This window comes from Suncus etruscus, chromosome 1, assembly GCF_024139225.1.
Source record: "Suncus etruscus isolate mSunEtr1 chromosome 1, mSunEtr1.pri.cur, whole genome shotgun sequence".
Taxonomy (NCBI): Eukaryota; Metazoa; Chordata; class Mammalia; order Eulipotyphla; family Soricidae; genus Suncus; species Suncus etruscus.
Window position 1 is genome coordinate 126,521,678 of NC_064848.1, and position 18,216 is coordinate 126,539,893.

The 18,216-nt window shown below is 37.2% G+C and overlaps 1 protein-coding gene across 4 annotated transcripts in view; it reads right to left on the reverse strand.

Annotated features, from left to right (window-relative positions):
• Positions 1–18,216, reverse strand: part of CTTNBP2 (cortactin binding protein 2) — a 197,019-nt gene that overhangs the window by 13,034 nt on the left and 165,769 nt on the right. For all 4 annotated transcript variants that reach the window (XM_049771025.1, XM_049771028.1, XM_049771027.1 and 1 more), the window contains 8 exons: positions 15,807–15,893; positions 15,627–15,726; positions 10,058–10,210; positions 9,701–9,888; positions 6,558–6,736; positions 4,976–5,181; positions 4,215–4,400; positions 447–510 (listed from right to left, as the gene is read on the reverse strand). In XM_049771025.1, coding sequence (XP_049626982.1) covers positions 447–510; positions 4,215–4,400; positions 4,976–5,181; positions 6,558–6,736; positions 9,701–9,888; positions 10,058–10,210; positions 15,627–15,726; positions 15,807–15,893 — 1,163 coding nt within the window. The remainder of the gene's footprint in view (positions 1–446; positions 511–4,214; positions 4,401–4,975; positions 5,182–6,557; positions 6,737–9,700; positions 9,889–10,057; positions 10,211–15,626; positions 15,727–15,806; positions 15,894–18,216) is intronic.

The following is an 18,216-nucleotide window of genomic DNA, read 5'->3' on the forward strand; positions in this document are numbered from 1 at the left end:
CTGAAGCCATATCATCTCATGACCCTTCCTGAGCATTGAGGCAAGTGTCCTCTTCCCCAATCAGTCATGTAAAGTCTTTGCTCACAAGTGCCAGAATTTACCGTATATTACTAATGCATTGTTAAGTTTGGTTTTTTAAAAAACATAATAATATTCCCAGCAGAATAAAAGCAAAATAAAATTTAAGTTAAGCTCATGGAAATTTCTGTGAATTTTATTAATTAAATTTCATTTCACTATCCACATTCGAATGATTTGTATTCTGATTTTTTCACTTTTGGGACACACCCAGGTTGGGGGTTGTACACTATGCACCTCAGCCTATTGAGTCATCTTCCTGGTCCCCTTGATGACTTTTACAATAATTATACTGACAGTCTAGTAGTTACAAAAGCTCACATGAAAACATCTACTAGTTCTACAAGTGAAATTCAAAGGGAACTTACTTTTGTTTTGACAGAGAAATATTTCTGTTACAATTCAGCTGTGATAAGGTCTTATTTTTGATGCCTGTTTAAAGAAAAATAGATTTATCTTAACATAACAAATTATTGTTTCTCTGCATCTAGATATCTGTATTTAAAAGAAACACTGCTTTTGGATTCAATCCAACTACTTAGTTTTCCTCAAGGCAGCTTTTCTTAAGTCCTTTATGTAGTTCTTTCACTAGGGTCTAGGGGAATAACACTTTGAGTCTATTAATGACAGAAGTTGGTACCAAAGGTTTGATTCAGGAATTCTGAATTTTGTTTTAATCAGTGGCATCTCTTTTCACTAATCAAGATTAAGCTTCTTAGTTTTTGTCCTTAAGTACCTTAGAATTAAATCCTCTCCATTGCATCTACCCCAACAATACAAAAACATGCATTAAAAAAAAGACATTTGTACTCTTATGTTCATTGCAGCATAAATTACAAATAACTAAGACAAAGTGCCCAAGGACAGAAGATGGGTAAGGCAACTGTGGTATAACTTCCCAGTGGATTACTACTCAGCTCTTAAGGATGGTTAAGTATTGCAGCTTGTCTCTTGGATTAAAGTTGTGAGTGTCATGTTGTGAAGTGAATAAGAGGGAGAAAGACATGCTGGATGATCTCACTCACATGCATAAACATAGTAAAAGAACAGGCAATGACTAGTGAAAACAAAATATTCTGCCTACAGAAATACGTTTGCTAATACAACTGGGGACCAAAAAATTAGAGACAATGACACTCTGGACACTGGATGTCCAAAATATTAATATCTGATACTACTGTATATCATGATCCTTTAATTAAGTTTGCCTTAATAAGTTAACTATTATTAACCCCATAGACCAATTGTACTTTTGATGCAGGGAACGCTATACTGTATTACATTATTACTGGCACTATTCGAGTACTTGTAGAAACTTGACTTATAGATTTTTCAGAGATAACAGTTTGTAATTAACTGTGCCTTCTGCCATATGGAACCTGGTTGCAGACAACAAAAGCCTTTATGGCAGTGGAAGCAGTATGTGGCTTGTATGAGTTCTTCTAAGGGGGGCTTTACAGAGTCCTTTGCAGTGAACATTCCTATCTGCTTTCATGATGGTCCCAAGTTCAGGTTTGAACTGGTATAGGGGGGGATTTGGAAAGCCCCAAGTCATGGAGTTGATCATGCCCACTTGCACCAAATTGCAGAACAAGAAGAATGTGAGCAAGGCTCTCCATGCCAAGTTCAAGTTCAGAAGATCCACATCTCCAAGAAATGGGACTTAACCAAGTTTAATGAAGACATGGGGCCAAAAATGTTGCTTATCCTAGATGGCTGTGTGATCGATCACATACATCCTGAATCAAATTGTGAATCTCTTAAAAAATGACCAATGCTGCATTTCTGAGATCCCTCAGAGTTGCACCCCTCCCTATTCCTCCTCTTCACACTAGTCTTTATTATCCCATCCCACCCTACCACAACAAAAGCTGCGTCTTCACAAAAAAAAAAAATCAGTGTGTATTGATTTTAGATAATGCACTGATCACATTAGTTCACATCTAACCATGCAAATGTCAGATACATGTTAATTAAAATGTAAAATATAATAACTATTTCAATAAAATATCTTGCCATAAAATATTATGGCAAGATATTTTATTTAAAATTTCATTAAAATGCTTACTTCTGAGGAAATTCCAAAATTGTATTAGCATAAATCAGTATGAATATAAATACTTTCTGTTCTTTTGTTTGTGGGGGGCATTCTCAGCCATGCTCAGATATCATAGCTGGTGGACTTAGGGATCCATATGGAGTGTCAGAGATCAAATTGAGCTTAGCTGCATGCAAAGGCAAATGCCTTACCCACTATACTATTGTTCTGGTCCAAAATGTATGAATACATTCTAAATAATTATTTTAAAAAGTAAATTGAATTTAATATAGTTTCATTTAAAACAGACCATTGGCAAAAAAACTGTACCCTTAATTTAGTTATTATTCTAATTATTGTCACTGACTGATGTCCTTGTCCTCATTATGTATAACAAAGGCAGAGCCTGGCTATACAGAAGCTGGAAATCATCAGCTTTTCCTTCTTAGGTCAGCAAAGAAGGCAGCTATATTTACCAAGTCTTACAAGCATCCATAGTGATCTGCATAAAATAAAGAGGGGTTCCTAATTTGGACATTTTTCATAAAATCAACCCACATACTATAATAATAATAATTTTACAGGGGATATTGTTTTGGGAAAAATACCCTATTTTAAAACAATGAGGCAAAACAACATTCGGTTCATTCATATAGCCATTGACCTATAAATTCTGCTTCGTAAAATCAGATTTTATTTAAAAAAATTTTTTGTTCAAATCAGTATAAACTATACTTGCCCATAATTCTGATAGTCTCTTAAGTTATTATTCATGTTTCCAAGTACATAAAATTTATAGCAGACAGCTCTAAAACTATAACATAAGTAAATGATATTTTAAGGTAAAATACATGGTTTCCAGTTCTTTTATTTAGTAACCCATTTGCTATAAAGTAATACAAAATTAAAACTGAATGTTGGAGTAAGAAGGGTTTCCTGAATATTTAAAAATCAATAGCATATATTAGAAATCAAGAATGCATGGGATTAAAGAAATTTTTTTCTTTACTCAAAAGTGAATTTCCTTCTGAAAAAAATGTTTATAATTTGTAACATTTATTACATTATTATTGCATTTATTATATTCAAATAAAGACATGGAAAGATGTGTTATGTATTTTTTGTTAGAAAGGAAAACTGCATCCTTATTTTTATTTCTGTCACATTATTTAGAATCTTTAAGGCATCTATATATATATTTTTTTTATTTTTTTATTTTTTTATTTTTGGTTTTTGGGTCACACCCAGCGGTACTCTGAGGTTACTCCTGGATCTGTGCTCAGAAGTTGCTCCTGGCAGGCTCTGGGGATCATTTGGGTATAAGGCATCAATATCTTTGTTAGCAGAGACTTACTGTTTTCACCAATCAATTTCGATGCATAGACTAGAACCTGGTACATACTACATATTAAAAATAGGGTGTGGCACAAAAAACAAAACAAAAGAAAACTACATTAAGCAGATTAACCTAGCACACATACTTTAAAATATTAAGTTTGGAGTAAGAAGATAATATAGAGGTTAAGGCATGATGTTGACCTGTCTAATCCCTGGTACCACATACAGTCCTCTGACCACCACCAGGATCATTCCTCTGTATAGAGTCAGTATGAGCTCCTGGGCACTTTTGAGTGTGTTCCCCAATTAAAAATATACTAAAGATTGGTTAGAATAACACTAAGGGGAAATATAGCATACTTTTTTTTCCCTTTCTGTGAGGAATATTTTTGGTCACATCTAGAAACACTAAGTTACTCCTGGCCTTATATCCAGGTATCGTTCATAGTGTTGTGCTGGGGACTACATGAGATGCTGGGGATCAAACTTGGGTTGGTTGCATGCAAGGCAAACACCCTATCTACTGAATTGTTGCTCTGACCCCATAATATTTAATGATTAATATGATAAACATTGATTTCAGAACTCAGTATTAAGAATAATTTTTGGGAAACGTCTTTCATAATTTTTAATTCCACAAAACTGTTCCCTAAAGCACTTAGAATTTTGTTGAATACATCTTATTAAATAGACAGAAAGGCATATTTACATTCAGAAAGTAGATACATAGTCATTCTTGGCAGCTTGCCTGGCCCCTTACCTTCCTGGCTCATGTCAGGCTTGTTCCAGATGGGGGAAAAGAAGCCGCCAGACTTCCTGCGAGGACTTGTGCTCACCTTTCTCCATGCACCACTTTCTGCTTTTTTCTTGCTACAACTGTTGTAACTAGAGACTATGGATAAAGGGAAACTTCCTCCCCTGAAATCAGCAGTATGCTGGTCTAACTCTGAAACAACAAAAACCAAGTGTTGGCAAAAAAAAAAAAAGAAAAAGAAAAAAAAGAAAAAGAAAAAAAAGAAAGCATTGCATTTTCATAGATGTAAGCAAAAGAAGAATAAAAAAGAATCCAATGTATAAAGTCTAGACATTTCAGATTTTCTGTTTTGTTTTTGGGTCACACTCTGTGATGCTCAAGGGTTACTCCTGGCTATGCTTTCAGATTTTGCTCCTGGCTTGGGGGACATATGGGACACCAGGGAATCGAACTAGTCCATCCTAGGTCAGCTGCTTGCAAGGCAAACACCCTGCTGCTTGTGCCACCGCTCTGGCCCCAAGTCTAGACATTTCAAAGACCAGGGGGGCTGTGTCAAAGCAAAGAAGGGGGTTTTGTGAACTTGCACCCATTTTACTGGGGATTTGGGAAATTTGGGTAAATAAAAGGAAACAACACCCACACCATCTGCAACTGTATGGTGAGGAGCACATTAATGCACTCCGTGAGCAATGAGATCATTTCTCTAGTTCAAACGTGTACTACAGGAGGGTATTGGTGCCCTCTTTTCTGAGGATGAACCCACATACCTGCTCTCTGGAGGGGACAGCCATGCAGAACAGCTTTATTCAGCAGAATACTCAGGGCAGCTTTAACCACAGCCTGCTGTCCTTGATTGGGGTGTTTTTTGGCTGTTGTCTGCCCAAGGCCAGGCTGTCTTTTTACAGAGGCTCTTGACAATATTGCTTCTTGAACTCTGGGAGCGATGACAGTGTTCCACAGCTGGGACATCCACCTGGCAAGAGAGGAACAGATTCACATTTGAGACCAGGTCTTTATCAAATTAGACACAAAGCCAGAATGACAGATGTGAAGATACTGAATAAAAACCAAGAATGTTTCTAAAGATGTACCTTGCTAATGGAGCTTTGGGAAAAATTTTTTTTCTGATAAAAAAAAAAGTAGCTTGGTTTGACTTCTTTTCAAACATCTAACATATTTCAAATAAATTTGGGTGATGCCTTTCACTTTATAAAATTTTGAGAGCACATTCCATCTTGAGTGTAGAATGAAGTACGAATGAATAATTATATGGAAAAGAAAGAAAATTTATAGGTTAAAGAAACCAGGGGGAAAAGGGTTCTTGAATGTTTGTGTCTTACAAGCTTGAACTCATTTGCCATATTCCTCTAAGACAGATACACATACTATGGGATCAGTCTAGCAATAATTGGAAAGTTAGATGTGCCTGCCTGAGGTAAGGGCTGTGATTGATGTGGGTTGCCCTACCTCCACAGAAAGCAGGACTCACCTAATTTTTGCCTTAGCTGGACTCAGCATTTATAGCTATAGCAATGGGCCTTGAGTTCAAATTTAGAATGCCCAATGCCAGTTAAAAGTCCTTCAAAAACATCACTCTTTTGCAGCATTTCACAACTGTAACTATGATTAAAAGGCAATAGAAACAAAATCATCTCTTTAGGGAAAAGTTTTCAGAGATACCGGCTATCAAGTAGTCTTAAAACTACTGTGCATTCCACATAGAAACTACCTATACCCCAACATTGGGTATGTAATATCTCTCTCTCTTTTATTTTTACTTTGTGGGATACACTCCTGTCTCTTCTTTACCTCTATTTTACTAAAAACTGACAAAAAACATATCACCTAGCTATCACCTACCTATATTAAAAACTTCTGTCAGTATGATAGTTTTTAAAAATAGGATGTAATATAGAAAAAATAGTAACAGAAAAAATGTTAGTATAAACATGACCCCAATTTACAATGCTGTTAATGGAATAAAGATGATACATTTTGTGTTTATTTTGGTTTGTTTTTGAGCCTTATTTAGCTGTGTTCAGAGCTTATTACTGGAACTACTCCTGGTGGTACTTAGGTACCTTCCAGGGTGCTAGGAATTGAAACTGAATCAGCCACATGCAAGGTTAGATTACTACCAGCTATACTATCATTTTTTTCTCTCCCATTCCACCCCAACTAATTTTAAAATAAAAGCTATTCTGCAGCTGAGTTTTATCTCAACAAGAATTTTCCTCAGGGAAAATGGGCCATCCTAGGGACTGAATTCTTGGACTATTTACTTTCCCAAACAACCCAAATTGGTGAATGTTCTAGTGCAAATAGTTATTTCAAAGAAAGAAGACTTACTTCATTGTTGCTTGGGCATGTCCTGGGACTACAGGGCAAGACAGGAAATACTTTGGCCCCAGGAGTGCTTCAGGGGTGCCCAAGTGAGCGAGGCAAGAGTTGAGTTGGCACCATACAGCCAGGGCCCAATCGACAATCTTGCACACAGGGTCACAGGGAGAAGGTAGCTGACCTCTAAACTGGAGACAGGGAAGAGGGTCACAGGTGTGACTGAGAACAGGTCTGGTTTCTAACAGTAAAGTTTTATTTATTTGCTCAAATGAATCTTTGTTTTGTTTTGTTTGGGACCACATTCAGTATTGTTCATAGTTTACTCTTTCTTTGGTGCACAACTGGTGGGGCTCATATGGGTGTCAAGAACCAAACCAGAGTCTGCTATGTAAAAGTTAAATGTCTTTAACCCTTTACTATATCTCCAGCCCAACAATACAAAATTTTAAAAGAGAAAACTTAAAATGAAAAAGAATGCGGTGAATTAGATTTTTTCATCACCTACGATAGCTAAAGGAGAAAGAGATCTTCTATTATGTGATTATACTATCAGGTAGGTCAATATGAGACCCAGATCTAGACCCCTCCTTTTTTTGTTTGTTTGTTTGTTTGTTTGTTTTTTACATGAAATAAAGGAATCTGGACAGAGTAGAGTGTGAGAAAAGCAAGAAGAAACTTCACATCAATTCTTCAAACATCAATTGTCCTCCTAACAAAATCACAACCCCCAAACCCGATGTTGGGGATAGTCCTCTGGGCAAAACAGCCTAGGTCTTAGAATACAAGCACCACAAGAATGTTGCCAGGAAAGCAAAGAACAGAACAGTTTAGGGGACGACATAGGCAAAACTAAAATGGAAAATTATCAAGACTTTATATATGTAAGGTGCCCATTGTTTAGCTATGTAAATTCTGGTCTTTGTGTACCTCCTAATTCTGATGTGCTTACTAACAATCATAAAAAATAAAGTCTCTAAAAACCAAATTTTGGGCAATTTATTAAAATTGTAATAATGATGAAGTTAAATACACTTAATTGGAAGTTCATCAGACTTTCACTGCTGCTGAAATGTGTTCTTTTTTTTTTTTTGTTTTTTGGGCCACACCAGGCGGTGCTCAGGGGTGACTCCTGGCTGTCTGCTCAGAAATAGCTCCTGGCAGGCACGGGGGACCATATGGGACACCGGAATTCGAACCAACCACCTTTGGTCCTGGATCTGCTGCTTGCAAGGCAAACGCCACTGTGCTATCTCTCCGGGCCCTGAAATGTGTTCTTACCCTGACATTAGTTGAACTCATAGGCTCTGATTTGATCAAAAGTATATATTCATGACCAATCATCTCACATGGCATGGGATCAATTTCTCATTAAGTTAGGATGTTCAGTTAGTAGAATATTTAAATTAGCAATGACAGGCACAGTTCACTAAATCACTAAAGTTATTCTCAGCTACTTCTTCCTCCACCCACCTCCTTTGAGGGCTGTGAATTCACATACTACTAACACAATATTCCACCCAGTCACTTTAGCCTGCATATTCACATACTCAACACAACTAAAGCAGAATTTACTTCAGGAACTCCTTAGTAAACTTTGATCTTGCAAAAGAAGGTAGCAGTGGCTGGGGCAGACAGCACCAAACCAGTTCTGGTTAATGAAACACCACAGGGAAGTCAGGTATTTGTGGGAGTTTCAGGAAAAAGCTCTTCCTTCCTGATAAGGAGAAGGAGAGAGCCAAATGTCTCTGTGCCTTTCAGCTTGTCCAGCTTTCAGGATTTCTCCTAGACCTAGGGTTGTGATTTGATGGCAGATTGAATGAAAACCAACAACAGCAGCTCTAAGGGAAGAAAAGGCTCTTGTTTCTGTGGAACACTGGCAGGGGGTGATTGTTATTTAAAAGAGCAGCTTAAAACACTGCTGATACAATAAAGATAGTGTCCTTCAAATGTACCTTGGAGCAGAGTTACCTGATAAAATCTTGTCACTTCTATCTTTACAGTAAGCTACTGGCCCTATTTAAGAAAAGTTAAGTTACATATTTGATTTAATCAGTACTTCATTAATTTTGCTATCTGGGAGAATATATATTTTTATCATTCAAAAGTACACAGAAAGCATCCTTTTAATTTTCAGGGACTTGTTTGTTTGTTTGTTTGTTTGGGGACATACCTAGTGGTGCTCAGGGCTTTCTCAGGCCTCTCATGTGACTTTTTTTTTTTTTTTTTTTGGTTTTGGGCCACACCCGTTGATGCTCAGGGGTTACTCCTGGCTATGCGCTCAGAAGTTGCTCCTGGCTTGGGGGACCATATGGGACGCCGGGGGATCGAACTGTGGTCCGTCCAAGGCTAGCGCAGGCAAGGCAGGCACCTTACCTCTTGCGCCACCACCCGGCCCCTCGTGTGACTTTTAAAATATACTGTACTTTAGTAAATAACAATCTTAAATTGAAACGAGCCAGAGTGATTGTATAATGTTTTGAAGTCTACAAGGAAGCCATGGTGTTTCCTAATAACCCAGGAGGAACACAGGAATTAAGAAGGAAAGTAGCATTAAATCCACATAAGCTAAATGAATGAAAACAACAATATAAAATGCAAAACTGGCAAAGAAACAGCTTGGTAAACTTTCAATGAGTTAATGAATCTCCTTGTGAGCTACAACAATTTTCACGAATTTTGTTATTGATGTCTTTTTAATTCCACTATCACTTAGTTATAATAAGGAAATTATTTTGTTCCTGCCAAGAGGGCAAGCTTTGAGGTGTGTGTGTGTGGGAGGGGGCTATCAGAAACAATGGTGGAGAGAGTGTTACACAGCTGGAGGAATTGGTTTGGAACATTGAAAGCAAGAAGCAGCTGTTTTATGAACAACTTTCTAAACTCCTGTATTTAAATAAGTAATTAAAAAATAAACTGAATTAAATTCTAATCTAGCCTTTTACAGGATTAAGAACTAGGTGAAACTCCTTGAGAAGAGTTCATAAAAATAGCAAAATCTCCCTCCACTTTTTTTAGTTTAATAGAGTCCAGAAACTATTACAGACTGTACATGGTTATATGATTCAGGACACAGGACTAAGGCCAGCATGCTTGGAGTTCCTGACACCAGAGCGCCCTCTCCCAGAGACAGGCTGCAACTGCAGAAAATTTACCTTATTCATCACTTTCCTCCGTAAGAACCTAGGCAGCAGCCCCTGCATGGGCTCTCCATCCCACCGAAGCTGTACCCAGCGAAAATGTTGCTGCACCAGCAAGTCGGAGCCCTGGAGACAGGCCTTGGCAATGGTTCCCATCAGAAAGCAGTTCTCATGAAAGTAATAACATTCCACTGTCCCATTTCCTAAAATGAACCGAAAAGGAAAGATCCAACCTCAGCAAACCATATTGTGGGGCAGTGGAAGCATAATTCTTATTTCTGGCCAACAAAGCTGAGAGAGATCTCCCGGAAGCATGCACTTTTAAAAAGGGTTTTTCTACGAGGTTTTTTTTTTTTTTTTTTTTTTTTTTACCTCTTTGAAAAGTATAGGGGCTTTCAGTGCTGCGATTTTCCAGAGGTGCCAAAAAGTCCCCCAATAACTCTGACAATGAAGATTTTTCCAGATTTTCTAAGATAACAATGGTTTTCTTGTTGACAGGTGATTGTTTCACTGGGATTAAACATGCTGTAGGGCAAAAAAAGGAATTCCATGATTAAGGTTTTCATAAAAATCTATACAATTTGGCAAAATCCAAAATGACTATTGGTGTCAGAAGAAATGTGACCCAATAGCCAGGGAAAAACAAAGATCCTAAAGGGGAAAACAAAGATCCTAAAGACAACAGCTTGGCTTTATTCAAATCAGCTGAGGAAATAATCCTGGTTCCTTAAAAAATGCCTAATGGGATGAACCCAGACATCGACAATGAGATGGATAAACACATAGAAATATATTCATACAATGAATACAAACCAGTGGAATCTATAAGCAAGGTCATGGAGAGTTATTCTAAATAATACATTTAGAAATAAATCACAAAAGAATCTATATAATAAGATGTCACTGGGTAGCATTCAAACACAGTTGAGAAAACACAGGTTGTTGTTTTTTTTTTAATAAAAAACTTAGATATGTGTAGGGTTAGTAAAACTATAGTAAAACAAAGAAACAACCATCACAGAAGACAGACCAGTGGCCTCCTCTATAAATAAAAGTTTGTGAGTAAGGGTAGGGGGAGATGGTACATTTATGTAGCTGAAAATATTCCATCGCCAAGGCAAGAGATGAATAGCTATTTTATTTAAAATTATTCAGTTGTAATAGGAGAGCTGGTCCACACAGTTGAGTTGGAGGTGGAGGGGTTGAGTGGGAGGTTGGCATATTGGTGATGCGATGGGTATGGTGTTAAAATTATGTGCCTACGAAACCATTATTAACAGCATTATAAACTAGAGTCCAAATCCATAAATTAAAAAAATATTCATTGACTTGTTAAATACAAAGTATGTATTTAGAAATGTATTTTTCATAAAGGCAAAAGGCCAAAACTCTTAAATGATAAAATTATGGATATATAGTCTAAAAAGAAATAAGCATATTCCCTAACTTTATTTTATATATATAGTCTAAAAAGAAATAAGCATATTCCCTAACTTTATTTTATAGATATACTGTTTTAGAGACAATTATCAGGAATATTCAAATCCTGGATCTGGAAATATAACATGGGGTAAGGCATTTGACTTAAATAGGCAGACCCTGGTTTAATCCCCAGTTCCGTATGGTTCCCTGAGTACCACCAGGAGTGATTCTTGAGCAGAGTCAAGAATAGCCAACAATTGCCCAAAAGTTTAATTAAAATATAGTTTGAGTTTTATTTTAAAGATCCTTACATAAAAGATGGTGAAACTGAACTACGTATCAACACTAAATAGAAACAGATTATTGTATATAAGACATGACTGTCAATAAGTTGACAAAACAAAACAGTGCCTAGAACCAACTTCTATGTAGTTCACACTAGATAAAATATATATTTTACTTCCTATATACCAAAGAATTAATAACAATTGAAATAACATTTTTTGTTTTTTTTTTGGATTTTTGGCCACACCCAGTGACACTGGGGGTTACTACTGGCTATGTGCTCAGAAATCACACCTGGCTTGGGGGACCATATGGGACACCAGGGATAGAACTGTGGTCTGTCCTGGGTCAGTTGTGTGCAAGGCAAATGCCCTACCACTGTGCCATCACTCTGACCCCCCCTTTTTTTTGAGAAATAACTTAATGTTTATGAGATTCTAAGATGTTCCACACTTAAGTTAATCTTGAGGAAAAGGAGAGACCAACTTAAGATACGGAGTAATTTTTTGAAGTATTACAATTTTCACAAATGCTCACCAAAATTTATTATACTCCACTTCGCCTTCTTGCTACTAAAAACACAATGTATCTTTACTTTCAAAAGAAAGTAAACTGTGAACTGTAAATGAATCTCTTCTGAAACTAAGATGGTTTGCCTGGATGCTCAGATGCCTCCAGTGGTCCTCAAACTATGGCCCGTGGGCCACATATTATATTTGTATCTGTTTTGTTTCTTCATTGCAAAATAAGATATATGCAGTGTGCATAAGAATTCATTCATAAGTTTTGTTTTTACTATAGTCAGACCCTCCAATGGTCTGAGGGACAGTGACCTGGCCCCCTGTTTAAAAAGTTTGATTACCCCTGTCAGAAGACTAGAAGCATTAACAGTCACATCTCAATTTAATTGTATTTATAAGCGGCTTGTGCAGTGTCTTCTTGGTGTTGTATCCCTTTTGAAAAATTAATAAAAATATTAAAATTCTCAGGGTTCTCAGGGTTTAAATAAACACATATATTAAAAAGTATAAAATATCTATACCTTGGTAAAATGATAACAAGCAAATCCTTTCCACCAAATGATATAACTGAAAAATATGATTTATGTAATTTCTTTTCTGTAACTGAGGGCTGAAAGTCTACAATTTTTCCTTGACTTATGCTAAATGTATGGTTAGATATAGTGATCCTGAAGTCACTATGTCCAGTTAGGATGCAGATACATGAACTCATCATTGTTCTTTGAAAAACCTTCACACATTGATATTTAAATAGATTACAAAAATCTGTGCTATATATAATGAATGGGATATAAATTAGATATTAAACAATAAAATCTTGCATCTGCAATATCATGAATGTATCTACTGGATCTAAAGTACTTAGTGAAATCAAAGAAGACAAAAATAGAATTTTAACTGTGTTTAGAAAATAAACAGCAATAAAAAAAATAAAAACAAACTCAGTTTATAAGAAAAAAAGATTGCTTTTCAAAAGGGAAAGTGGGATTATATAAGGCATAATAAGCTGTTCCATTACACCTTACTTTACCCAAAACAAAGATCATCTCTGGTTTCTTTGTATTTGTTTGTTTATAACTTGGTTTCATCCAAAACAAAGATTGTGGTCTATGTAAGTCAGGGAGGGACAGACTCAAGATAGCCTGAGCTATCTGCCCTTACTATGTTTTTATTGCCCCACCTGGAGGTGGTCTCTATACTCAGGGGTTTTGTCAGAGGGAAAATAGAAATCTCAGCACAGGTGAGTTTTCTTTTCAGTGTATCTAATAAATCTCTTTGACAAACGTGGCTCATTGCTTTATATTTCCTCTATCAAATCAAATCAAATAAAATGATTTTATTTTTTCCTATTAAATTAGCAAAGCTTAATAGGAATTAACACAACCTATGCTGGCCGGAGGATGAATAAGTAAAACTACACTTACCCAATAATGAGGGAAGAATGGATTGGCATGTTTTGTTTTGTTATTTTCCCCTAAAGGACTAATTGGCAACAGGCATGGAAAGCCTTTGGAAACATATGCTCTTTGATCTAGCAATTCATCCTCTGGGTGTGTACCCCATGAAAATGCACAAAGAAGGAATATTAATTTCCAGCACTGAGCACAGGTGATTGTGGCTTGCAGGGAAAATAAGGTCTGCTTCTGGTGTTGTTCCCTCATTGTGGGAGCTTTGGGGAGAATACTTGATCTCTTAATTGCCAGTGCTTTCCAGTTTATAAATCAGAATATCAAGAGTAGGTCCTACCAGACTAGATTCATTAAATTATATGGAGAAAATCTCTTTGTATAGTCAGCTTTCACTAGTTTCTAGCTAAAGACTGGCCTGAATAGTTCAGATTCTGGTGAAATTCTCTAATCTGAACATGTACTTTAGTGTTGGTAAAATCTTTAGTCCTTTCCCAAGTTTTCCTCTTTGTTATTTGTTTTGGCTTTTGGACCACACTCAGCTATTTTTCAGGGATTACTCCTAGCTCCATGCTTAAGAATTACTCCTGATGGTGTGCAGGGGACAAGTGGGATACTAGGTATTAAAGCAGGGTTGATCATTAGCAATCACCTTACCCACTATTATGCGTGCACAATCTCTCTAGCCCACCAAGTTTGCCTCTTACTCTTACTTATTTTGAAAATTGTATTTAATCATTATGAATTACAAAGTACTTCATGACTGGGTTTCAGGCATACAATATTCTAAAACCAATCCCTTCACTAGTGTCCACTTCCCTTCATCTTTGCCCTCATTTTCTCTCATATCTCCTCCATTCTGCCTCTATAACAGACACTTTTAAAATAAAATTTTGGCACTGTGGTTTATGGTATTGTTACTGATAGGATTTCGTGCATAACGCTTAACTATTTTTAGGATCTGCTAACAATTTTCCTTTTTCTATTCCTAGCCACAAGATATCTAGTCATAAGATATCTCCCTTGATCCAGACTCCAAAGAAATACCCCTCATATAAAAATATGCATTTTGGCTCATCTGTTACTCATTTTGTCATGTCCCTTTTTCCTTATTATTCTTCCCAGGAATCTCTGCGGCTTTCAGCACTGAGGATCTAGGGTCAGGCTCATGCCAGCTTTGGATCACAATTGCTAGTCATTCAACAACAAGAAGAGTTAATTCACCTATTCCAACTGATGTGAGACTTGGAGCCCTACGTTTGAGAACCTATGGCAAAATTCATAAAATTATACATAAAATATGTTTAATTTTGTTCCTGCTGAGACAAGTTGCTGGGCCTCTCTATGACTTTTCCTTACTTTTAAAATGGAGATAATGACACCATGTGCATAGGGTTATCATGGTTTTTAAATCAATTAATGCATACAGATGTGCTCAGCAAAGTACCACTCAATAGTACATGAGGAAATGGTTGAAAGAGTTGTTCACCTCAAGTGCAGCAATATGGGATACACTGGTTGTAGAGAATCTGTGAATAATAAAAGTCCATCTGCTTTTTATTGTCATGATGTAATTCTAAGTAGTAAAATAGCAGTGAAACATTATGTAGACCTTCCAGGACATACCATACCTCTGGTAAGAGCTAAATAGTATGTGCAAACAAATGATTTATATACAAAATACCACAGAATTGTAAAACATGCAAAAATTTGATGATATATATATATAAAATATATATAAATATATTTTGGTTTTGGGGACACACCCAGTGATGCTCAGGGATTACTCCTGGCTATGCACTCAGAAATCACTCCTGGCTTGGGGGACTATATGGACACTGGGAGATTGAACTGTGGTCTGTCCTCGGTTAGCATATGCAAGGCAGATGCTCTATCACTTGTGCTACCACTCTGGCTCCTATAAAATACGTTTTTGGCAAGAATTAAGAATTCAGAAAGCATCCCAGTTTTTATCCCAAACTGCCGAATAATTAAAAAGTCAATTTAAACTTACTCTCAAGCAACAAAGTTTATTTTTATTTTTTGGTTTTTGGTCACATCTGGCAGCACTCAGGGGTTATTCCTGGCTCTGTACTCAAAAATAGCTCCTTGCGGGCTAGGAGGACTACTTGGGATGCTGGGAATTGAACCCAGGCCCTTCCTGGATCAGTCGTGTGCAAGGCAAACGTCTGATTGTTGTGCCATCACTCCAGCTCTGAAAAGTTTTTGTTTTTTGTTTTTTAATGGCATGAATGAAGAACATTTTGGGGGGGGTAAGCATGATTCAATTTTCTGGAAAAATCTTACCACTACTGATGAACATGTCTACCAGTTGTTCCTTAGAGACACTAGCATCCACTTCAATTCTCACTATTTCACAGGAGAATCCTGCAGCCATTTGTCTGTGCTGTAGAAAGAGAAGAGTGATTAGTTATATGTATTTTGGAATATTCAAAGCAAAGGAAAGACAATGTAAGCAAAGACTACCTTCATGCAGAGGGCAAGTTGATTGGCTATGTAGTCCTGCAGGCTTCCTTCTGGGCCATGAAAAATGACATTACGATATTGTTCAACCTATTAATAAACCCAGAAGAGATGAGTTTAATAAACCAGCATGAGATGAAAAATGCTGAGAGATGCAGAGTGGTAGACAATCAACTACAAAAAGCTCTCTCTGATCATTCTTTACCTTTTGAAAGATTTAAAGTATTTTAGGGATTAAGTTAAGTCTGTACAGTTGTGAAGTCTTCCCTTTTAATGATTATTATAGCTTTTGCAGATGAGCTATAACTTCTGAGGAGAGGTGAAGAGTTTAGGCCATATTCAGTGTTCAGGAATTACTCCTGGCTTTGTGCTCAGAGATGTCTTCTCATGGACCTCATGGAATCATATATGGTCCTGTGATTGAACCAGATTGTCTATCTTACTCTACCCATTGTACTATCTCACTAGCCCTATTTTTTTTTTTGTTTGGTTTTTGGTTTTTGGGCCACACTCGGCAGTGCTCAGGGGTTACTCCTGGCTGTCTGCTCAGCAATAGCTCCTGACAAGCACGGGGGACCATATGGGACACCGGGATTCGAACCAACCACCTTTGGTCCTGGATCGGCTGCTTGCAAGGCAAACGCTGCTGTGCTATCTCTCTGGGCCTACTAGCCCTATATTTTATGATACATCTCTTATAGATGCTTTTTAAGTGTGAGTTTTCACAGTATCAATTTTCACCTTTCAGAGGTCAAAATAGCAATTAATTTAAAAAGGGAAATTTGAGAAATAAAGAATGAAAATCACCATTAATGACAGCATACAGATGTAATTACAGTTAGATTCCGTAAGTGCCTTCTATTTTGTATTTATACCATTGATGTGGATATATATTTATGAACTTTTAAAGGAGATGAGTATAATTTCTTTAATAGCTATTGTAATCAGAGAATACAACATGAGGATTATAAAGTCCTTTTTTTTAAAATCAGTTTTCCATATTTTCCATTCTGGAATCCAGTGTTTCCAAGAAATCTGGACAGAGATTGGTCCTTATTCTGTGAAAGAGAATCAGTTGCATGAAGCCTAAATGGAATGAGTATGTGAGATATACTCACTGCTGTCATACAAGATCAGGTCCAACTATAATCTAAGGGGCCTCCCAAACAGTGCTCATGTCCAGGAGCAATTCTAGGAAAAATGGACTCATAGATCCCCTTTTGGACGGAAAGACCAAATGATATGAGGCACTGGAAAATTTCCAGGCCACCCCTGTGCTGGTGGGCCTCCAGAATCATCCAGGTAGTGCTGCTCAGGAGCTTCCAGGGGTGCAACTTGGGAATGCTCAGAGGATGCTCAGGTTCTGGTTTAAACCCTACCTAAGATCCGCATTATTTCCTAGCTCTTGCTAAGTTATTTTAGGCACTTTCTCTGGCTAACAGGGATGGAGGAGACTATCATGGCACTGGAAAAAATAGATGATGCAATGAATGAGATTGTGCTCACACAGGACAAACATCGCCTGCCTTGGAAACCCTAGGCCCTCTAAGTCCTTCTGCAAGATGGAGCTGATTTTGTGACTAATATGAATCCTGCTCTTTTGTTCTTGGGGAGAGGGAGGATTATCTATCTCTCTCTTGGTTAGAAATGGATAAAAGGGATTTTACTTCCTAATTTTAAGTTAAATCTCAGGAAACATCTTGGGGAGAGATGCATCACACCCATGTGTAGTGGGGGCTAACTCCTGGCTCTGTGGTTCATTCCTGGCAGGGCTTGGAGGATCATATATAGTGACAGGGATAGAAGTGGGGTCTTCTGGGCCCGGAGAGATAGCACAGCAGTGTTTGCCTTGCAAGCAGCCGATCCAGGACCAAAGGTGGTTGGTTCGAATCCCGGTGTCCCGTATGGTCCCCCATGCCTGCCAGGAGCTATTTCTGAACAGACAGCCAGGAGTAACCCCCGAGCAACGCCGGGTGTGGCCCAAAAAACAAAAAAATACAAAAAAAAACAAAACAAAACAAAAAAGAAATGGGGTCTTCTGACTGCAAGGTAAGCACTGTGCACTTCTCCATTCTGAAGGAAAGAAAATTGTCTTGTTTCTTGCTAAATAAATGTTCAAGAGCTATTTTTCTCTGTTAGTGTAAACTGTTGCCACTTTTCAAAAATACTTTAGTGAGAAATTTAGTGCTAGACCCTTGCTATCCAGGGGCCATTTTAAACCAGAAGTCTTGAGCTTTCCAAATTAATCCTAAACTGCTAAGAACTACTGGGTAGAAATTTGCAAGAAACAAACTGTCTCACACCAGCAAAACAAAAAAGATTTTCAAGATTTACTGAGTGTTCTATCCTGGAGATTTTCAAATAAAATTGCAATTTAATATTGTCTCATTTCTGAAAACAAGAGAACACCATT